This window comes from Calonectris borealis, chromosome 2 (genome assembly GCF_964195595.1).
Source record: "Calonectris borealis chromosome 2, bCalBor7.hap1.2, whole genome shotgun sequence".
NCBI classification, from domain to species: Eukaryota; Metazoa; Chordata; class Aves; order Procellariiformes; family Procellariidae; genus Calonectris; species Calonectris borealis.
This window is the reverse complement of record NC_134313.1, coordinates 15,218,244-15,242,002: the sequence shown is the minus strand read 5'-3', so window position 1 is coordinate 15,242,002 and position 23,759 is coordinate 15,218,244. Positions and strand designations below refer to the sequence as shown.

General features: G+C 44.6%; 1 protein-coding gene across 1 annotated transcript in view; it reads left to right on the top strand.

The window, feature by feature from the left end:
* Positions 1-2,637: 2,637 nt before the first annotated feature.
* DEPTOR (DEP domain containing MTOR interacting protein) overlaps positions 2,638-23,759 on the top strand; it is a 76,213-nt gene continuing 55,091 nt past the window's right edge. The window contains exons 1-2 of the mRNA XM_075141231.1: positions 2,638-2,887; positions 3,078-3,173. Coding sequence (XP_074997332.1) covers positions 3,088-3,173 — 86 coding nt within the window. The 5' untranslated portion in view covers positions 2,638-2,887; positions 3,078-3,087. The remainder of the gene's footprint in view (positions 2,888-3,077; positions 3,174-23,759) is intronic.

Genomic DNA, 23,759 nt, shown 5'->3' with positions numbered 1-23,759 from the left:
AAGATCTGTCATGCTCTTGGCTGAGGAATGCCTTACTGTTAGCTAGCTACATCTTCCTTAACTCCAGCCGTGCTACGGCAAAATGCGAGTATGTATTCATATCTAAAACAGATACCAACTCCTAAAATTAATCCTGTATTTAGAGAAAAGAAATCAATCCACTTCCCGGAGGTTACCTCAGAGGGATGTCTCTCTCTCTCTTGCTGTCAGGATTTCAGGCTCTGCACATGCTGTCCCACCTCTTAGAGGAGCGTCTTAGTCTTGGTGACGAGTCTCACCTGGGAGAAAGAGTCAAGACAATTTAATCTTTTGCTAGATCTATAGCAGTCTGTTTGTTAAAAACAAACAAGCTACACACATCTAAACAGGTTATTTTATGTAGCTTATTACTGGCTTTTGGCTGAAACGTGACCCTTTGGGGTTATGTTAATTAACCATTTTTGGGTGACAGCAGGCTTGGAGTCACTGATACCCAATTCCTTCCTCTCAGGCACACTGTAACTGTAAGAAATTTCAGTGTGAACATGTGGAACAAATTACAAATGGGATATCAGTGCGCAAAGGCAAACATGGCCGAGTATAACCATTAAATAATTCAGTACAGGAGATTGCACTGGCCTGCATTTTCCAAGCTGCAAGACTATGTAAGGAAAGATACGCATTTCAGGCTGCAGTTCCACAAACACCCTGAGTCAAGCTGATAGCTTGTCACTGCCCAAAGACAGCTTCTTCCCCCTTTTTCTCTCCCTCTTCCTCCTCTTTTGTTCCTGCTCCTAGCTGCCCAGGCCCACTCCACCTCGGTGCCAGCTCTGGCACTTGTTGGACCCTACAGCCATCTGCACAGTTCTGCTCACTAGCCCAGAAGAAACTCTCCACTTTCTGGTACTCCTCCCTGTTTAGTGAATTGAATTGCAGCAAGCAGAGGTCCTACAAGTGAGAAAACTAGCATAAGACACATTGCAGATTGTGCCGCTGGAGCTGAAAAGAACGGTGTATCCCCTTTTAGCAGTGGTGAACGGCTGAATCAGCCAAACCCAGGTGATGGAGCCGAAGGCTTACCCAGAAATGGTCTGCAATGTACAGTAACATTCTCCTGAAATTGTCTTTCCTTCAGTCATGTGATAAAGTGCTTGATAAAAATTACTGAGTAAATTCTTTGTCCTAAAGATAAGGTTGGACGAGATGGTTGTTTCAATTCCCTTTTTGGTTCCAGCTCTGTGAATCTGTACTTTGTATCTTTGCAGTATGAGTGGAATTAGAGGGTGTTTGCAAGTATTCAGACTAAATGCATGTCTTCCAAATTTACAGCAAGCAAGCTCAAGCTGTAGTGTTTACAGTCCTAAGGTGTCCTCTCTCCCTGGCGCATTCCATGAATGAAATGCAGGCAGATTCTGTTTTTTCCCTTTGCCATCCATGGATCTCTAGTGCTTTTTGAGACCCACAAAGGTGCTCATTAAAATGACCATACTGGGTTGAACCAAAGGTCCATCTAGCCCAGTATTCAGCTCAGTGGCTATAAACAGATGCTTAGGAAACAGCAGGGAAAGCATACATGAAACACCTCACAAGTGCTTGCCTAGCTTCCAATTATTTTTAGAACAGAGAATTTCCTGAGCTGGATGTAGCTGCTGTCTGCTTAGTAACCCTCTGTAGATTTCTTTTCTAAGTACTTGTCCACTTTTTCCTTGACTCCAAGTCCATTCTTTTACATCAAGAGCCCCCTTTGGTACTGCAAGTCTGCTATAGGCCATGCAAAGAATCACCTCCTTCCCGTTGTCTGCAGCCTGGTTACTACTAGGTTCACTTGATTCCCTCTTAGCTCTTCTCTTGGTTCTGAAACTATCGTCTTGGTCCTGAATCTATCGTCTTGGTCCTGAATCAATGACAATATTGCAAACACTTAAGCATATGCAATTTCCATGCACACAGAGTATGTGCAGGCAGAAATAAAGGCAATGAGTGGGCAGTCAAGGTGTATCTTAATTGTATGAGTTTGTAAATGAAAACCATGGTTGGACCACTGCAGAAGATGCCTCCTGGACTTTTTTTAAAAAAGGCTGGGTTTTTTTTTCCCATTAAAAATGTTGACAAACGGTGCTCATGACCTTGCATTTTACTTCCCATCGCCAAGACTAAATGCTGAGAGAAACGCTCCTCTGCCCTCTCAGGAATTCTGCATCCGCTGTCGCCTGGAGACAAAGAGGTGAGGTGGGCAGGGGACCAATGTCTGAAAACAACCCCTGAGTAGCTGATGAGCAGAAATCAGGACGGTGGGAGAGCAGCAGCCGTTTTTGAGGGTGAAAATCCGGACCAATATCTCCCTCTCTGCCCTCCCCGTACCGCTAAGGCTACCTGCCAAGGCACAGCGCGCAGTACCCGAACGGGCAGCAGCAGCACCCCGCCAGCCCCGGCACCCCACGCAGCCGGCCCGGCTTCTCCCCAGCGCACTTTTCCTCCGTTCAGTCCGTCGTCCCGGCAGCCTCGCGTTGAAGGGAGGCCGCGGGGACTTTGCGCCCGCGGGATGGGAGTCAAGGCAGGGGAGCGCTGCGCTTCTCCGTGCGCGGCCGCCGCCTGCCCCCCCGCCCCGGGGCAGGCGGCGGCGGGGAGCGGTGGAGCTGCCCTCGCCGCAGCGGGGTCGGCGGGGCGCCGGGGCGGCGGCAGCCGCTCGGCTCGCAGCCCCCGGCGGGGAGCCGGCTCCTTCCCGCGGGGGCAGGCAGCGCCGACCCTGCCGTGTGACAGCCGGGGGGGGCCGCTGCTGCCTCGGCGAGCCTGGCTGCGGCTGCGGCGGCTGCAGCCTTGTGTTTCCCCGCCTGCCTGTGACACAATCACACGGGAAGCGGGGGGGGATCCGAGCCTGCCGAGGGGAAAAGTGACCTGCCCCGCTCAGGTGAGCCGAAGCGGCGGGGGGAGGCAGCCACTGTCCCCCCCACCCCGGCGACAAGCTCTGCAGCCGCCGGGGCTGGGCGGGGGGCGCCCCTCGGAGCTGCCAGTGCGGCCAGCGCGGCCGGGGGGGGGGGGGGGCGGCGGGCGGCGGCGGGTCCCCGGTCCCCCCTCACCCGGCGGTGCTGTGCCCGCAGGCCGGCGGCGATGGAGGAGGGCATGAGCAGCATGCAGCAGAAAGCGGCGGAGCTGGAGCACATGGCCGAGGTCCTGCTCACCGGCGAGCAGCTCCGGTAAGCGGTGCCTTGCCCCCGCTTTGCCGGGGACACGTACCCGGGGGTCCGCAGCAGCCCCCCTGAAGGCGGGAGGGGGTTCTGCGGAGCGGAGGGCGAGGGTCTGTCCCCTCGGGCTTTCCCTTGCACCTGCCCTGCTTCCAGCGAGTCCCCGGGCTCCGGCCCCGCTTTCCGCAGCGAGGAGGAGGAGGAGGAGGAGGAGGCGGAGGGGGGGAGATGGCAGCCGGCGCTGCGAGCCCGGGGAGGAAAGTCACCGCCTCGGGGGTCTTCTGCCCCGGGCACCTTTGCTCCCCCGCGTGGGATAGGAGGCGTCCGGGGGGAAGGTTGCTGGATCTCTAAAGCCATCAGGCGATGCAGAAGGAGAGTTGCATCTTTAAAGATTAAAAAAAAAAACCCAAACAAACCTTAAGCAGTAGCGTTTCAGCGAGAAATAAGCAGAGCGCAGGGAACCGCTCCTTCACAAACTCCGGTTGCGCTTCGGCTCCTGTAGCGGTGCCGGGCAGCGACCCTGCAGAAGTGCTCCTTGTTCTAAGGGCTTGGTTTTATTTTGCATCAGCTGGTCCCAGCAGATGGAAGGGGATCCCTACTGTCAGCACCAGCAGCAATTAACAGTGCTGTGTGACTGAAATTGTGTGCAGCACAGAAACCGTTAACAAAAATGCCTGACTCAGTTAATTTTTAATTTCTGTGATGTATTTAGTGTGCCATCTGTACCCATACACTACAGAGGAGAAAAAGAATTTGAAGGCTTTCGTTGTGTTGATGGAATATCTTGTGATTCAGGAAGAAAAATCCTATTGTTATTGTGTGTTATAGGTGTAACTAGAAAGAGATTGTAAGAATACTTTCCCAGTAGTTTTTGCTTCAATTTTCTTTGAACTTTTTGCTCAAATGCCAGACAAACACTGCAAAATGGTAGAAATGTTGCTTGATTTGGTAGGTGCCGTCATTGCTGCTAGTACAGACACTGACGTTGTTACTGGTCGCATTCACATGGTGAGGACCATTGACACCTTGTGATGCACACCAGTGATACCCATGTTGGGGAGTAAACGTTTTAGTGGTCTGGCTCCAGTACACACCGGTATTTGCTCCAAGCTTGAGATTCCTCTTCAAAGTGAAACCTAGGGTGACAGGGTGCACTGGCATGCGTGTTCCGCATGGTGGACTTAGTGCTGAGTTGTTCATCCAAGTCCCTGATGTGAATCCTGCTGTTCCTAATTTATCCCACTAGAAGTTGAAGATTCAAGGCTAATACAAAATTTCTATTAAGATCACGTTAAGTCTTTCTATATACTTCATACTTAAATGTAAAAGCACAAGCTTTGCAATCTTTCCCTAAGGAGAAGACAGGAAACTTCAACAAATCTGGCTCCTAGAATCAGCTCATTAGTCTCACAATCAGGGATGACATTTGTCATCTTTTTTATTAAGGTAATGAAACATGGTGCTATTTTGGGGCAGGATGATCTACAGATACAAAATAATTATTCCCCATCCCATGAAGTTTCCTATGGACATTCCTTTGCAAATCTGTAGGAAGTGGCCTAGATCTCCTTGGACTGTGGTTTCATGAACAACTCAGCCTGCATGCTGTCTAGCTACTGCTGAACGGGGAGATCTGCTCTCCCCCTGACCCTATTCCTACTCCCCACTCCTGGCTGTGTAGTCCCACCTCCTCCTTCATGCCTGCTCGTGTACTTCTTGCACTTCTTGGGAGCAGATCCAATGTGGTGATCCGGTGGGTAGGTTAGTTTTCCGATCTGCTACTGCCAGAACCCACAGAAGATAGGTGGTGGGAATGTGGAGCTAGGAGCAAGAAGAGGAGGTGGTGGAGAAGTAGTGAGATCTCCCATTTTGGGTCAGCTGGAACTGTCTTGTGAAACTGCACCCAAAATTGTCTCTCTTCCCCCAATTTTTTGTTAGCTTTGTTCTGTTTCTCTGTTGGGATACTCTATGCAAAGGGTTAGTTTTCTTCAGTTTTCCAGACAATAAAAGCCACAAAATATGCGATAGAAAACTGGCCGGTAGACAAGTTTTAGCCAACCCCGCATTTAAAGTTTCCCTTTTCCTGTCCAAGATAAGTGTATAATAGTTAAGGCTAAATGAAACCGTGGAGAGTTTTCAGGATCAAAGACAGGCTATCTCAGCAGACTTTGGGGCAGGCAAACAGATGATAGAAAACCAGCACACATGCACTCAAGGAAACATACCGTACTCTATTCTTAGTGATGCTTACAAATGCAAGATAAGCCCTCAGCAGGAGTGATGCAGCCAGACAGGTGATTATGTGTGTATTTGGGTGAAAGTGCATAGGAGCAAGTGCTGCATACTGCAAGATGAACACATAACTTCGGAGTAAAAGTGTAAAATGAAACTGTGAGCACGGTGTTGCTTACACAAAACCAACCAAGTGTAGGTATGTAAAGCACTCCTGTACTAGACCAAACAGAGTGTGTGTCTCAACTCAAAGACTTACGAGAGCTGCTTGATTTAAATTCCTTACAAAGTTCCTATTGCCTGTCCTGCCCCAGCCTCATGCATTGCCTCATAGCCTCCGCTCCTGTGGCCTGTTTATTGCACATCTGTCCCTCTCTGGCAGGGACCTCCTCATGCAGTGAGGGCTGAAGTCATCTGAGCAGCGCCTTGGTGAGCCTGGCTTTGCACACTGGCAGTGCCGGCGGTGGGGATGGGAGCCCTGTGCCCCCTTCCCCTCACAGAGTCTAGGGCTAGGGGAGGGAGAGGACGAGGCCGAAGGGTTTTTTCCTTCTCCTTGTTACTGTCCCTCGGTTGCTCGTGATCTGTGTTTCTCCTTTGCGAGGTCAGGAGCCTCTGCCCCGCTGCGTGCTCTGTCTCTCCCCCGGGAGCTGGCTGCTGGCACATGCTGGCACTGGGCTTGCACCCACCAGCTTCGGTCATGAGCAGTTTGTGGGAGATGAGGCCGTGATGTAAATCCTGGTCCATAGGTGGGGTGATTTATGGAAAAAAAAACAGGACCTTGAGCTATATTTTAGCTAACGTGGTAAATTTTTACATCTGGTAGTATCCTCTGCCTCTAACCCCAGTAGCTGGCTGAGTGAATACCTAACTAACTCTTGGTTAACGAGAACATATTTTTTAAAGTGAGGACTTCTGAAGTTTGGCCTTCTAATTATCAAGCTGACAGCCATGAAACAAAGCAGAAGATCTCAGCAGTGTGGCACTTCAGGACAGACCTTTGGCAGCTTCTCGTAGCCATGCGGAAGACTAGCAAGAGGAAGGCGAGAGCTGTGGGGCACAATCCAGCTGCGGGCTCTCCAGACACCGACAGCCCTTCAACGACAAACAGCTGGGGCTCTGGCTGCCTGACAGCTCCAACCACCGAAAACCCAGCTCTTCCCTCTGTTCTGCTGCAGTTTCAGAGACCCTGTAGCTGTTAAGTGCTGAACTCTTTCTTCTGAGGATGGCTGCAACAGAGCTGCCCATAAGTTACAGGTGGTGAGTGTGGACCTGTCTCCTGAAGAAACTGTGAGTTGTGCTCGAGAGGATCACGAGCTTCCTTGGGACTGGGAGAGCCCTTTGAAGCCTCCACCCTGCTACGTCCCTGCCTGCAAACACCTGCCTGGGGACAGCCCTGGGGAGGCGAATGTCCCTGAGCTTCCTTGGTCTTGCTGGGTGTGCCTGAAGGAAGGTGTCACAGCCTTAGTGCTTCAGATAGTCATGGTTGGAAGCATAATAATGGGAACCTATAACGGCACTACTGAGGTCGATAGGACTTTTATCAGAAGCAGAGCAATTCCAAGCTCATTTCCCTCCCGGTCGGTCAAAGGCAACAGGTTGTGCCTGTTGCAGCACTGTTTGGCAGAAGGATTGAAGTATCTCTGGGTTTGAGCATTAACTTAGTTAGAGCTGATCTTGCCTCTGGCAACCAAAAGCGATTTCAATGGGCATGTTTTGATGTACATGCTGGCTGCCTGTCCTACAAGTCAAGGGTGTCTGAAATCTTCCTTGTCTGCTCATTGTTTCTTGATGCCAGAGTGTCACCGAAATCTGGTGTGTCTTCCAAGATTCCCTCATTTCTTGCAGAAAATTGCCTAGTCATTCAGGATGTCTTCAGGCTTCAATTGACCAAACAGCAATATTAAAAGAGCACCTTTTTTTTTTTTTTTAAAAAATCAGAAATTGCCATTGTATATATGGTGCAGTTCTCTGTAGTAGGTGTAACTTGAATGACATTTAATGTCTCTGCAGACTTTTGGATACCTCTTTATCACCAGCCTTTACAAGAAGGAACACCTTTCCCGATTCACACTTCTGTTAAATAGTTGAGTAAATAATTAGGAAATTTGTTAGATGAGCCAGTGATTTTGATAGAATAGTTCTTACAATTCAGCGTCTTCTTTCCTTCTGCTTAGGGAAACATGAAACATGTTTCTTAGAGATTTTTCTTTCTTTCAGAAGAGACAAAATGCAAAATACAGTTTTGTTTTGCCTTTTTATCAGAGTTTGTATATGAGTTTCATCTTACAAAAGAGGTTTTACATGGTAAACAGCTATACATTTTGAAGCTGCAAGGCAACTCAAAACCAGTTTTCACTGGTCTTCCAAAGGTCTCACTTCAGGAAGATTATCACTTTAAGAAAACTTCTTAGCATATTGGAGCGCATAACTTTCAGAGTCATTAACTTCTGAAGGATGATAGCACCTACAGGTCCATACATTTTTTTTCTTATTCTGAGCAATAAATAATCAACCTTTTTCACGGTGATAGGGTTCAAAACTTCATTGGCACTCTAAGGTGCAAAGAACCCAGGGCACATGACAACAACAGTTTCTAGAGAAATGTAATAAAGAGAGCCTTAGCGTTAATGTATTGCTATAATATAGAAATATATTAACCATATAGTTACATAATTTATTAAATGCTATAACTGTGTTTGAAAATATATTAACACTCTAGTGATGCGCTACTACAACTGTGTAAGCTTATACGTTAAAAGGAATATAAAGATTTAAGATACAGAATTGTCTAGAGGTCACTTCCTCTCAAGTCAGGTCCTGACTGATCTTCAGATATTAAACAAACGTATATGCCATTTTTAGAGACAGAATTCATTAAGATGAGATTTTGTAATCTGCCTAAGCCAATCCAATACTGTACTTCCACCTAAAGGGATGATGTGGTTTTTTACCCCCTACACCTTGTTCTTGCAACCTCCTTAGTTTTCCACCAGTGGTTGCATTTCCCTTAGCCAAGACTACTGACTGGGCTCAAAACTAACCCTGAAAAAAATAGTTTTCAGTTGTCTCACTTGAGAAGGCTCTTATCTGCTGACTTCTTCAGGGCAGATAAGACACAGGAGATTATATCATCAGATCTTTGTGGAACAGAGTGCTCCAGAACTCTCCGTCCAAATAATTTCACTTTCATTAATTCGTTTTCCAAAATCAAGCAACCAAAAAATTGGCAATATCTTCTCTGTGAGGTTCCACCAGAGTAATACACTGAAAGAAAAGGTTTCAAAGTGAAGGTTGGTAAAGCTACAAAATGAAGTGCCCTGAAATCAAGAAGTTTCCCTCTACCTCTACCCTATCACACCACTTTCAATTATATATTTTAAATAATATAAATTATTGTCATTTTATAAAGGCATGTTCTCAAATTTATATGTTCATTTTTTCTAGAATATTTGATACCTGATGCACCTTCTCATGTGTTTCAGTCTTGCTTGTTTGTACTAATTTTAATGACATCAAGTCCCATATGTATATATAAGCATGCATGTATGCAGAGATACATATATATGTGTGTGTGTGTATACGTATATGTATATGATTCCTGGGCCAGGAATCTCAATTTCTCGTGTCCTTCAGTAAAATCTGTGGCTATTCAACATTTCTAGAAATCAAGACTTAAGGCTTTTGTTTGCTCAGTTCTTTCCTTTAAGCTATGCCTTTTAATAATTCAGTCGTTCCCGTCAGCAGCTTTCCTCAAGCACAACTCAGAGATCAAGTAGTTAACAACGCATGTGCAAATAGCGATCACTCTTTCGCTATGTACACAAGAAGGCGGATGTTGTACGAGTGGTTTGTGCTGTATATTTTATGTATTCCATTCCAGATGGAGTCAATCATTAACTTTTGTCTCAGGTTAGCAGAGATCAGCAGGCAAGCAAAGGATCCTGGATGTGTGTAGCATGTGCAAGAATATTTTTTATTTATTTTACGTTTTGCCCAACAACAGGTGAAGGAAGCTGTTTTGACGTTGATGCTCGTGCGGGGAAGGCAGAATTAATGTGCCAAAAGCAATCTAGCTTTGCATTTACTATAGGATCCGTGCTCCTGTGGGGGCAGCGGCCATAGGCTGGCACCATGACAGAGAAGTCCTCCTATCACTTGTCATTATTATTTACTATTTGTGTAGCGATAGCGCCTGGGAATTTGAGCTATTTATCAAGTCCCAGCAGGGGTAGGCACTGTATGCTCTGAATAAAAATAAAGCCCTTGCAGCACAAATCTTGGCTGCAACTGGTAGCGGTTTCTTGCAGCAGTAGTGGGCTCTGGCCGGCGAGGGAGGGTCTGTGTGAAGCTGCCAAACTCGGGGAACCAAAGTGGGACTCTGTCGGGATTGGGATTTCTGGTTTGGGAGGTCAGACACCAAGCCCAAGAGTGGCATCCCCAAAGCGCTGAGGAAGACACCTCCCAAGTGTGGAGATGCAGAGGTGATAGTATGTGTGCTGGGATGGGTGGGGAGCTCTGGGTACCGTGCTCAGGAAAGGATCTGCTCTTTTCTCCCTCCAAAGTCACATCTGTAGAGGGAGAGACCAGACTGAAGCCAGGAGGGAGGTCAGCCAGCTTTCAGTATGGGATAAATGGACAGGACTAGGGAGGAATCAGTGCATCTCCTTTTATATTTGTAGACGCCAGTACTTTTTGAAGTGTAAAACTTAAAGAATTTTAGTGCTTTCTGTGATGTAATACTTAAGAAAGTGAAGGATATTGTCACAGCAGCAAACGTTAGCCTCTCCGCAGTCCAGCTAAGTTCCTGACATAGACTTCTTCATCCCCATCACTAAGTGTCCAGGCACTGAGTGCTGGCTTGGGTGGTAGCTCTTGGCTTAGGGCCCGCTCTCAGAAACACACATTCCCTCCTGAGGCTCTGGGCCCTTCTACCTTTCTTGCCACTTATTCTGCTTTTTATTTTCATAACCCTTGTATTGTGGTTGTGTTAAGTCTTTTGCCTTTTTTTTCCTGGCAGAGCAGGCTTGTGTGAGTCCTTTTGCTAACTGACAGATACTTTATTCCTGTGTTCAAGGCCAGGGTTGAATACAGTCATCTCCTCAGAATGAACTTTTGTGGGAAGAGATTAAACTGATGAAGAACTGGAAAAGGGGTTGAAAGGCTGGGTAAGAAGCAAGAGCTAAGCAGGTTTGGTTCGTGTACCTGGTCCTTGAATTTAAAACTGCATCAAGGCTCTAAAGGTTGATAAAGACAGAAACTGCAAAACTTCAGGTCTCGGCAGAACCACTGGCGATCGTTGAGTGAAAGATGCACTTCACATGTTAGTATGGGTTGTTGTTTTTTTCTTAAGCAAGAGCAGGACATGTAAACCATATATTTTAAACAATTCTAATGTATAAACCACTAGAGTTAAATACAGCTTAAACCTATTTGAACACAGGCTCACAAGGATCCTTAGTGTCACTGATTCGACTAAGACTATTGGTGTTATAATAGAATGGAGAGGCGGATTTACAACGGCAGTTTGCCTCCACTAGCTAGCAGAAGGAAAGTTGAGAAGGGATTTTTAATCAATTTCATAAATATCAACAGCAGTCATGAATTTTAATGTTTTTAATTTCTTTCTAACTGTTTGGAGATTTGACCTTTCCTTTGAATCCCACATTTTTTCCTGTGGCCTTAAGGAGAAATGACTGTATTGTGAATATGCTTTTGTTCCTTGCAGCAGAAAGAATAAAACTGATTTCAGAGTGAAAGAAAAATAAAATATTTAAACCTATACTGTGAGGAGAGTGCTATATAGCAGGAGTGGAAGTAAAATAATGTGCAGTCTTGCTCCTTTATTTTTTTAAAACTCTGAAGCATTGAGTTGCATGGAAGCATGGAGAAAGGGAAAAGATAACCCACAGACTGTGTCACAGCCTCACTCAGGCTCTAGAGAAACCTGTGAAGCCAAAGGACCCTCAGGCAGTGATCATCAGCAGGATGTGCTTCTGTTACATCTATTTCTCTGTTCCTCAGCTGGGCTTTTTGTGATGGTACAGCTACGCAGGGATCCAGGTATGCTGGAGCTAGAGAAGTGGAGAGGAGCTAGTAGCCTGGATGGCTAAGACTTCGAGCTAGTGCTGCCACTGAACGCAGTGGTCCTCTCTTTCTTGTACCCACACCAACATAGGTTCCCTCCTCTGTGCTTCCCCTCCTTCGGACCGGGTTAAGCATCTCTGGACCATCACCATATGGTGACCTGCACTGGGGAAGCGCTCAGCAGGGCTACTGGGTGGCTGATATTTCAGTTGGGTCAATTTAACAAACCGATTTACTGCATAACCACATAAAAGATTTCTCTGAAGAAGTACGGGGGGAGAAATGGGTGCTGGCTTACCCCATGTCACTGAACTACAGTTTAAGGTTGTGGTTTTCTGATACAGTGGATCTAACTGCAGGCTGCTACTGCCCCGCTCTTACCGCTTCCCTTGCACTTCGCACTGGTGTTCGTCTGGGATTAGAAGTTCAGGGAACTAAAGCAGCTGAAGCCAAATAAGAAAAATTTAACTTTCTAAACAGGCTCAGCATGAAGTCAGACCAGTGCCAGCACTGGGGTGAGGGAGCTGGCAGAAATGCGTGGTCAAGGACGGAGAGAGGGAACAGTGGCCGCAGCCACAGCTGGGTTTGCTTGTCCACCCCCTAGTGCTTAATTTGCCTAAACTCAATGTGGGTTAAACATTTGCTGGATTCCGATTAAAAAATTTCAGACTCCAGAGGAAGGCAGACTATAAAAATCATGTTGAGTTTAAATGCCCAGTGCACATGTTGTTACCAGATAGGAACAGAAACTATGTTTGCAATTTGCCTAGATTATTTCTTTTTCAAGGTTTTTACCTTTACTTCTGCACTCTTGTCAGGGTATTGTGCATGAATAGAGACAAATATTGACATTTCACATGTTTTGAAATTTGTACTATGTAATTTATACGACCAGCACATCACAGTGCTACCAAAGTGACAACACTACTTCAGAATGCAACCCCCTACCTTAATTATCAGCCCTGTAATTTTACAGTCTTCGTAGTTTGCTTCTTAACAGTGCCTCAATCCAGTAAATGCATTCAGATCTCCAAGGTGTATTTACGAATAATTAAAAAATATGCCTGATTAGGCTTGCTAATTCAGAGCAAATATAGAAGCTGTTTTTCACATAACAAGGCCGTAATTCTCCATTTCCTTGTGATTGTGTGGGTGATTACATGGGCTACCACAGCTGCGTCACAGGGATTTGCAGGCAGATGAGAGTTTTCTGGTTTCTGTGGAGAACCAGGGGGCTGTAGGTCATGCTGTGGGTTTTACAGCGGCGTTGAGCCGGTGTGTCCAGCTGCTGCTGCAGGAAAGGGCAGCCCAGCTCCCCTGGACCAGGGCTCCTGCTGCTTGGCCTGGTGCCCCTGCGTTGGTGTGCGTCTGGCCCCATGGTGAGCAGTCTGGGGAGCTCAGCCACCTTACCGTCGCGCCAGACTAACACCAATGACAGGGCAAGGGATAAGGTCAGCTGGCCTGGAGTCAGGCGGTGAGGAGCTCCACAGACCCCCGCTTTTACTGGGGGACCCCACAGTGAGATTGGCTTCTCATGGAGTCAAACCCTGATGTTAAAGTACAGCTGTGCCAGCCCAGGAGCCCTTCCCACCCCTTTCATCCATTCTGCCCAACCCCTGTTAAGATGTCAAGTTTTTGGTAGAGATCATAGCAATACTGGGCTGGATTTGGGGGACTACATCCAGGCAGCTCTGCGGCTGTTTGGGTGAGGGTGCCTCCTGTGTATTAAGGCAGCAAGCACAAAGATGCTCGCTTGAAGATTTAAAACCAAATGGCAAAATTGGAAGTAAATGGCCAGTCAGAGCAAAAGCCAACACCACCTGAGAGACGGTGTGTCGTGGTTTAACCTGGCAGGCAGCCAAATACCACGCAGCCGCTCGCTCACTCCCCCCGCCTCCCCCAGTGGGACGGGGAGAGAATCGGAAGGGTAAGAGTGAGAAAAACTCGTGGGTTGAGATAAAGACAGTTTAATAGAACAGAAGAGGGAAAATAATAATAATAATAATGATAGAATATACAAAATGAGTGATGCACAATGCAATTGCTCACCACCCACGCTGACCGATAACCAAGTAGCGATCGGTACTTCCTGGATCACGCCTACCCTTCATGTACTGAGCATGATGTCACATGGTATGGAATACCCCATTGGCCAGCTGGGCTGGCTGTCCTGATTATGTTCCCTCCCATCTTGTGTACCTAGCTCAGTCAGTAGGCACGGGAGCTGTCCTTGGACTGGGAGGGCACTTAGCAACAACTGAAAACATCAGTGTGTTATCAACATTCTCCTCATACTAAATCCAAAACACAGCACTAGGAAGAAATTTAACCCTATCCCAGCCGAAACCAGGACACGGTGATAGCAAAGATGGGAGCTTGAACGTGAAGATAAGCATGGTAATACTGTGTTTGATGTGACAGAAGAGGAGGAGGCAGTGGAAGGAATCAGGCAGATGGGCAACATTGGTGAGATCAAGAGCTGTGGAAACTATCTTTCCAGCTAGCTAGGAGCCAGACAAGACGATGTTTGCAAGGACAGTGCATAGAAGAAGCCTTGAGGTGTAAGATAATAGGGAAGGAGAACTTGGAACAGAACTTGAACTTTCTGGGGCAGAGGTATAGCTGTCCTGGAGGTGCATTGCACGAGTAATCTGCAGAGACCAAAGTTCTTCTGCTGATAAGCAGCACTAACACTATCATATTTATCTCTTATGGATCATATATAATCTACCTGGTTTGGGAAGATTCTCCATCCCCAGTAACACAGTTGCCATCTAGCACAATGGCCTTTGACTTGGAGTTGTGGAGGTTTATGTGGGTTTGTGTCATTGCTTCTCATGCTAAGGGCCATGCCAAAAGGGATATATTGCCATAATGTTTGCATTAGTAGTCAGCTGAATTGTTGTACAATCCGCTGTGTGTGCACCACTTTCCTGCATATTAGGCCAAATGAGTTTATTGGCAGGAGTTAAAAAGAAGTGTTCATATGTAGTATCTGTTGCCCTTCACATTGTTACTCGTGTCTTCAGAGCGTTGGGGCTGCTTAAAGCAAGCCTGTGTATTCCCTTGTGTTTCCACAAACCATTCTCAGCTCTGATTTAAGAGGCAAACCAAACGCAAGGCATAATTACAATATGGTTCGTAAAAACAATGATTTTTAGTTTAATTCCAATGAGTATTGCAGAATATTCACAGGAAGCTGAAGTTGTGAGTGCTTGTCTGAGGATCAGAGGAATGAGAGTCCAGCACTTACAGTCATCCTCTTTGGGAGGAGAATCTGACAACACATGGCCAACAGGTCCCTCAAAGTTAGGATTGCGAATAATGGAAATGACTTCGGAAAAGATATTAGCTAAGCATTATTTATAGCGCTGATTGTCAGCGGTGGAACAATTTCCTTTCATTTTTTGCAGAAAAGATCCGTCTCTTGATAATCACACATCCTTTTCTGCAGTAGCATGTAATTGTATAGCTTAGAAATCAGGGTGATATAATAGAAAGCTGTTAATTGTTTCCTGATGCTCGGAATGTAATTAACTTATACTTTCCTCTAGCTGAAATTAGTTTATTTTTACTAAGATGTAGAAAGAGTAACTCCTAGCTTAAACTGCTATTTTATTGCTTGGTCAGTGCAAACAGAGGGAGATTGTGATGTGAAGAAGCTCAAAGTAGCATCATCATGTACAAATCCCAAAACAGATTGTACAAGTACCATTTTGAGAATTATTTGGGGCTAGAGGCTTAAAGACTTGTCTTGGACAATTAAAGTATTTTCGAAACTAATAGCATTTGGACAGACTCAGACCTTTCAAGTCTTTTGGGAAACGGTAGAAATAGATGAGGTTAAATTAATAAGTAGATCTCTGATGAGAAAAATGGCTCCATAATAGGAGCCATTGGTATCATACTGCTGCTTGTCTAATTAGACGAGGCGATGGAAGTAGGTTCTTAAAAGCACACTGAACAAAAGAAATAAAACGAGGTTTATTAAAAGCTTATTATTGCAACCTTAATTTATGCAAAATTATGCAATTATCTAAAATAGACAGCAAAAAGGTGTCTTCATACAAGAAATGCATTGACACACTGGAGCAAGCCCCAGGGAGGGCTGGTTCTCAGGGTGGGGGTGGGCTGGATGTGTCGGATGCGCTCGACCCCTTAGCCAGGAGCACATGATGTACAAGGAGATGCTGAGGGCTGGGTCTGCTCAGCCTAGAGGAGAGAAGACTCAGGGGGATCTTGCTGCTGCTACTACTTAAAAGGGAAGGCATAGGGAAACAGGGAGAGAGTCTTCTCCAAGGTGCATGGGGATAGGACAAGAGGCAGGAGGCAAAATTTGCAAGGGAATTTCTAATTAGACATTTGGAAAGAATTATTCACCATGAGCATATGTAAAAAATTGGAGTAGGGGCCCAGAGAAGCTCGAAGATATGAAAGTCTTGCCTGGACATGACCCTGAGCAACTTGTACTGCCTGGGCATGCTTTCAGTATAGGTTGGACAGATGATCTCCAGAGGTCCCTTCCAACCTGAATTACTCTGTGTTTCATGAAGGCATGGTGTGATGTCTTCTTTAAACTGTGGTGGCTGACATTATCAGCATTTTGTAACTGGCTGGTAACCAGAGATTATTATCCACTCAGTAGCACTGGTGGGAGGGCTTGTGAGAATACTTCCTAACCTACTTCAGTGCAAAATCAGCTGGGTTAGTTTGTACAACGCATGCAGTGGTTGACAGTACCACTCCTTTCACATTGTCCAGCTTTTCAAGCAAATTTAAGGATGAGAAATGTATCCATTTCCAAATGAATGCCCAAGAACTTTTGAAATCTCTCAGTTTCACCTGAGACTTTTATGAAGACATGAAGGTGAGAACCTGGTTCCCTTGACCACGCTGTCTTAAGTCAGGCCAGGATTTTACCCCAGATCACGCGAGATTCATGGGATGCCAACATCGCAACTCTTCCTGCCACCAAGAGAGCTTTTCAAGGTGTCTGTGAGGTTATCTGTATATTCATTTCTTAAGAACTTGGGGGACAGAAACCAAAGTGCACATACTTAGGACATACTGGTTTTATATCAGTCCTTGAAGGATGAGAATAGAGAAAAGACTGGGGGCAGTGTACGGAGTAATGCATGCTGGAAGGCCAGTAGATCACTGGTTAGTGCCAGAAATGCTGCTGGCTATGTCGTGTTGGCATTACAAGAGGAACAGTAATCTCGGGGTGATCCACCTACTCCTCTGTTCCTGCTGCCTACACGGTGATACCACAAACGGATTGAGCGCTCTCAGATCCTCTCACACTGTGCACAAAGAGCCCAGTTTGGGATTCATTTGTGTGCATCAATTCCTGGGTTTCCATAGTCCGGCAACTGCAACTTTGCTTGTGGAAAGTGGATTTCCAGTCCCATGTTGAGGGAAGAAGGTATTAGCACTGTTAACACTTTCTTCCCTTGGAGGGACGTGTCTCATCCAATAATCCATTTGGAAGGTAATGAGATATATTCCCTTGCCTTTACAAATGTGAACAAAGATGTGATTAAACCGGGCATGTGCCCAACCATTATCCCACCTTTTTGAAAATAATAATATTTCTTTCAACACACACAAAGCAATGAGATTTGTTCCTTTCTCTGTATGCCATTGTGCTTTATCACAGTGCTGCAAGGCCTAGATCCTTTAAAAATATTTCGTAATGGGGGAAAATCCAATCGTTTTAGGTTTCTATAAAGTGGTGGTTTTTCCAAGTGGTACACTTTGGGCCTACTGTAATGAATCAAACAGTGGTGGTTGAAAGATAATTGCTTGCATTCACTTTGGCCACAAAGGGGCTAGAGCTGCTCCAAACAAATATATTAAGAACTTTATTTGACTTTTTTTGCTTAAATCTGTAAATCAACACCAGTGTATCCTACATAATTTCACATGAAATATGTTTGTACTCTGTGTTGATTTCTTTTCTGATGAATATGGAACATCTGAGTTTATATGAGGCCAGTAACAACAGTACTCTTGGGAAGCACATTACTGGGGCGAAGGAGGAAGAAAAAAAGGATTGCGTAAACTGTTTAGGAGAAGCACAATAAACACAGAGAAAATAATTTATTTAAACATACAGTGGCTAAGAAAAAGTTCCAGTGGACTGGAAATTGTGCCATTTTGCTTGCAGGCTGAAGACTGTACACAGCACATCTTTTCATGTAAAATATCAGTATTTCACCTCAGAAAATGATAGACCTGTGGAAGAAGACACAAAAAGGTGTTGGCCACTTGATGGGTGATTTCATGTCTTCAGTGGCCACAAACCTTTTGCAGTTTCAGCAGTTCATCTATGCACAGCCTATTTACATATGGACTGAAATCTTGTGGAGTTCAGCATTCAGCATTGTAGTTACGTTCAAATTAAGACCCAATTGGCACTGTTTGTGTTGTGCTTTGATAGCCAGGACGAGTAATGGACTAAACCTTGGCGTGCTCTTTAGCATGCCTTCACATGTCTGGGTAGCTACAACAAGAAGTGCCCGTGGTCCATCTGCCCAACCGTGGTTGTTGACACCATCTGAGGAGCAACCATACCCAGGCTCCTATAGATCCAGCCTTTCTTCAGGACAGGCGATGACAAGGCTCGTCTTAAGTCAATGAATTGGATTTAGGATTAACACACAGTGTTGGGACATTTACACCAATGATAGGTGAATATCTGAGTCTTTGTAAAGGCACAGTGCAGGCCCTAACCTCTCACCTTCTCTTGTCCTGTTGCCCATCTAAAGCCTACCCCTAACTGTCTGTGCAACATGTGTTTTGGATTCAAGTTCAGGCCTGACCCAGAGTTTGGAGTTTGCTGTAAACATAACCATATTGTTGTAATCTAAGTCTACCAGCATTCAACTGAGGCTGACCCCGTATGTAAAGCTGATGCTGTTACTTGGTGAATAAGAGTCAGGGTGCGTGTTCTGAGTTATTAAAGCAGTGAGAAGTCACAGTTTGAATTTATTGTCAGACCACATAAATACCTGTTCACTGAGCTTTCTGCATGTGTGGAAAGAGAATTTTGCCTAGAGTGAGAAATGGCAAACACATGGCCCAGCAGTGGGAGCAAGCTGTTCAGTAGAGCAGCAGAACTTCTCTGGGCTCCTTATTGATTTATTTATTATTTTAAAGGAAAATTTCCATTTAATCTTAAGATCAGAGGAAGAACGCTTCTGTAATATTTATCTTTTCAAAGCTCATCTACTTGTGAACATTTAACAAGGCCTAATCAAACAAGACAAGATCCTTGATAGCGCCCTGACAGAAGGAACTATTCATAAAGAGTGGTTATGCAGCAGCTGTGTATCTGTTCATGTCACATCAGATGTAGAAAAATGCTGAGCTCATGGAAAGAAACCATTCCCAGGCTAGATTTTTGCAAAAGTAAAATCATTTAAATAGAATTAGTCTTTAACTAGGATTTTTATTAAAACATTTTCCTTAATGATAAAGTTCTTCATTAGCCTGCCAGAATTTAAGCAGTGAGTAAGTTCATGCCATTGAGGAATCCATTTAAAGTCATATACCATAATTCTTCGTGCTACATGTTTGTATGACTTAGATAAAGAAAGAGATTTAAAGCAGATAGGATGGTTCGTTATCATTAAAACATTTGTATCAGAGAGCAATCCTTTTTGTGTTTAAAAAATGAATACAGTAGTGTTATGTTGCAGAATTGTTGAGTAAAATCATTGTTACCATTTGGCATAGATGTGTTTGGAACTCATTCAATGTAGTTTGGGGCAATCAATAGCTTTCCAAGACATTTTTCATTTTTTCTCTGTAGATGATGATTCATTTCTTCTTTTTCATTTGGCACTCGCAGTGAAACCATATTGGATGTTACAGGTTTCTCTTTAAGAAAAACATATATAAATGAGCAGAATGTTAATTAGGACTGTACTGATTTGTTGCCTCCAGCTGGCTGTGAAGGTCATACTGGCTTATATTTTACACTCAAAGCAATGTTTTTCTTAAGCAAACATGACAACTTAAGGGAGCTGAAAAAGGCTGTAACATGACTCTATTTAGGCTTCTATCCTGTTTTGAGTTATTTACTTTAATAATTACATACTCTGTATTATTTCAATAAATACATTTTTTAAAAAATCATGTGCCACTATATAAAATTAGACAAATTCCAGGCTTAAAAAGATCAGTGTGACTATGACTATATAGACAGATTCTTCGTGGTAGCTTCACAAGATCTCAAATGAGGGGCTGGAAGTTCCTGCAAACCTGGTGATTTGGGTCTCAGCAGGATGAGTGGGTGTTGCACGTGGAGGCAGGAAAGCGAGCTGAGGGCAGACTCATAGAGACTTCACCCAAGGGTAAAATGCAAAAAAAAAGAGCTGGGCTGTGGAGCTGGCAGAGGGATCCTCTGCCATTGCAGCTCCTCCTGGCTTCTGTGCTTTGATTTAGCAAGGAAGCAGACCAGACCCTTGGCGTCTCTGCATGCTGCTAGCCAACTGACGGGGTCTCCTCACAGCAGATCCCCAGCCGTGTTTTGACACAGTTGTATGTCACAAAGGTTGTAGGATTTCCCTCAGACATTGGAGGAAATCTTGCCACTAGTTTGGTGTTGACTGTACAATAATGACAGGCCAGTTAAATACCTACCCTTCCAATCAGCCACGTAAGGACTATTGTATGCTTGCACAGTAAAAATGAAAACCAAATAATACCCTGTGGCAAAAGCATGCTCACAAATACGGACGACTCTCGTCATACTTACAGCTCCTGTGCTTTGGCAAGCATGTGAAGAAGGTCTGTATGTCTGCATACTTTTAATAAAAGCTTTAATATAAACAGCAAATGTCTTAATATAGGCAGTACTGGAACTTTTCTTTTTTGCAGCTGACATGAAACAGGACTTTAGAAAGGCTGTGGGTCCTGGTATAGTGCATTCAGAGGCCAGTCTCTGATATTCTTCCTCCCTGTAGTATTTCCAAGGTTGTTCATAGATATCAGGGTGTCCTGGTTTCGGCTGGGATAGAGTTAAATTTCTTCCTAGTGCTGTGTTTTGGATTTAGTATGAGAGGAATGTTGATAACACACTGATGTTTTTAGTTGTTGCTAAGTACCCTTCTAGTCAAGGACATTCAGCTTCCATGCTCTGCCAAGCACACAGGAGGCTGGGAGGGAGCATAGCCGGGACAGCTGGCCCAGCTGGCCAATGGGGTATTCCATACTGTGTGATGTCATGCTCAGTATATAAGTAGGCGTGTTCCAGGAAGTAGCGATCGCTACTTGGTTATCGGTCAGCAATTGCATTGTGCATCACTCGTTTTGTATATTCTATTCCCCCCCCCCCCCCTTCCTTTTCTGTTCTATTAAACTGTCTTTATCTCAACCCACGAGTTTTTCTCACTCTTACTGATTCTCTCCCCATCCCACCGGGGGCCGGGGGGAGTGAGCGAGTAGCTGCGTGGTGTTTGGCTGCCTGCCGAGTTAAACCACGACAGTCCTTTTTAGCGCCCAACATGGGGCATGAAGGGTTGAGATAATGACAGATCTGACCAAAGCGTGTTAAGTTAAAATTGGTCATAAGCATTCATTATATTGGTTTAATAGTCGCTGGTCACAATGTTGATTTAAATGTTGTTAAACCACGACACAGTGTAAAACATGTAATTATAAATCACGGGACTGGAAGGTCTTCTGCAGAATATTATAACACATAATCCCTTGGATTGTTTATTACAGTTCTCTGAAAGTTGTTTAAGATCTTTCCTCAAGTAACAATTAGAAAATTTTGCTCCAAAACTTTGTCTAATTTTTACCTTAGGATCTCTCAGCATCACTTAAATAGCTTTTCTTGCACTCTGCTTTTAACTCGCCTGAAAGTTTGTAGACAACAGTTCTGTTCCTCTCACTTTTTGTTTAGATAAGGCTAGACTCCTAAGCCAGTATCTTTTTCTCTCTGCTCATGAGACTGGCTCATCATTTCTGACACCAGCGTAGCGCTGCTTCATTGCGTCTCTTTGTGCTTATCATTCTTGAATGAGGATGGTATGAACAATACACAACATTTAGATGATGTCCTATAGTATCATATACAATGGCACGAACAACTGGATTTCCCATCAATTCTGGAAACATCTCAGTTAGTACAACCTAAGATTGCCGTTGATTTTTGTGTGGTCTCAGCCTGTTGATAGCCTGTAGTCAGTGAAAGTTTAGCTACTGCATAGTCAGCTGTTTCTTACTCTCCGTTGCTTTCAGCCTCCAAGTTCTCAGTTTTCAGCAGAGCATTTTGTTGTTAGTGCACAGTCTTGCATTTTATATTCTTACCTGTTCCTCCATTTCTATTTTTGCACTGTGAAGGTCATCCAATAACAATTTAATGAACTCTAGGTGATCCAGTGAAACGGATCATTACTTTCAGTGTTTAAAAATTTGCATCAGTTCCAGTTTTATTTTATAGTTTGGTGGTCAACCACTGGATTTCAACAGAATTCTGGAAGACAGTGGAAAGAACTCCCTTGAATCATGTCTTCTGTCAGTGTAACATCCTGCATATTGCGGTATTGCCAGCCGTAGGAGGTAAAAAAAAAACATGAATCAGTGCCAAAATGTGGTAAGATTATTTTTTTATTTAAAGAAATTCAATACAGAGTGCCTTTTCTAGTCAGTATTTTTTCACTTACTGCTTTCATAGCTTCCTTCAAAATAAAAATAAAGCCCAGTAATGCAGTTGTACTAAACATGAAGAAAAGGAAGCTACTCATTTAGATTGGGAAGAGATAAACAAATTGTGATGGTTTTAATACTGTATATTGAAAGAGTATTGCTAATTACTAATTTTAAGATGAACCTATTTATTTGTTGGAAGCGAGTAAAAAGTCCTGAATCATAGCCTCAATATAAAATTGGGTTTGTTAACAATAGTACATAGTAGTAATTATGTTATTACTCATTTTATTACCTGTCAGGTACTGGCTATTTGTGCTTAATGACGTTCATGATTACGCACCACAGTAATTGGTTAAGAGTTTTGTGTAGAGATGGAAAACAATTGCTAAAAGCAATTGGGATATTACTGCAGTATGACGTATTATTAACGACAAAGGCAGAAATTTTTTTTCTTGCTTTCAGCCAAGGACCGCTAAAGGGTGCAAACAGTTGGTGCCCCTCTGAGGAGCATAAAAAACCGGGGAGAAGATCTCCTGCAGGTCTGTGGTGCTCAGGCTGAGAGCAGCCATGCCTGGAAGGACTTTGAGATCAGGGATTACCCAAAGCCATAAAACATCTCAGCAAAACTATTTGTCACTCATTGACAGGGTGGGAGAAATATCACAGCCGCACTTGAGATAAAGCGCTGGGCTAATTTCAGTTCTCCTGTGCATTTCTTGGGTTACCTCTGGCAGATAACAACACCTTTTACTGTTTGCAGTGCAAACCTGTTCAGTACTGTGGTGCTTTCGGGGTCTTATGGCTCTGCTCTTCCCCAGATGCGCTGGGAGATGAGTGGGTGGAAAGACCTCCTCGTTTCTCAGGAGGTCTGAAACTTGCTGCATGCAGTGCAAGAGCGTATCAAGGTCATATTCAGCTTTTCCCTGTGCATAAGTGTAAAAGAGATGTCAGCTTTGGTGCATAAGGGACCTCAGCCTATAGCTTTTTTTGGCTCCCCTACCCCCTTGGGATGCAACGTGCATCCAAGAGAGTGGTTGTCACACAGCAGGGCTTTCTGGCACCCACAGCCCCTTGTGTCCTTGCTGCAGCCCCTCTTCTTGACTCCAGTGATGCAGACCTGTAGTCCGGCATCTATTCCCCAGTTCCCGGTCTGTCTCTCCAGGTTCCTGAATGGCAGTGCTAGCAGAAATAGCTGTAGCAGTAGGACTTGGGCTGTTTGACCCACATTTGCCCCTTTAGCCCATTTAGCACTTCAAAGGAACATTCACCTCTCCCAGCCATGTTACTGAGATAACAGGTCTGTGTTCCCTGATACAAATTTCATTGGTTTTCACTGCCCTCCCATGAGACCTACACTGCTCCTTCCTCAGTTTTCTATCCGTAAAATACTTCCTTTATTGAGAGTGATTTTCAGCATAAGTCCACAAGAGTTGGTGGACTTTTGGCTACTGTGTTAATCCAGTCAAAGGATGTCTATAACAACAGTTGTTCTATGGTTTCTGGTCTGCACTTTGAAATTTCAGTGGTTCATGGTAGAAGTCTTCAGTTTAGATTTGGGAAGACATCCCCAAGAAGATTAGTCCCCACAGTACTTATTGATTTAGTAAGCCTAAGAAT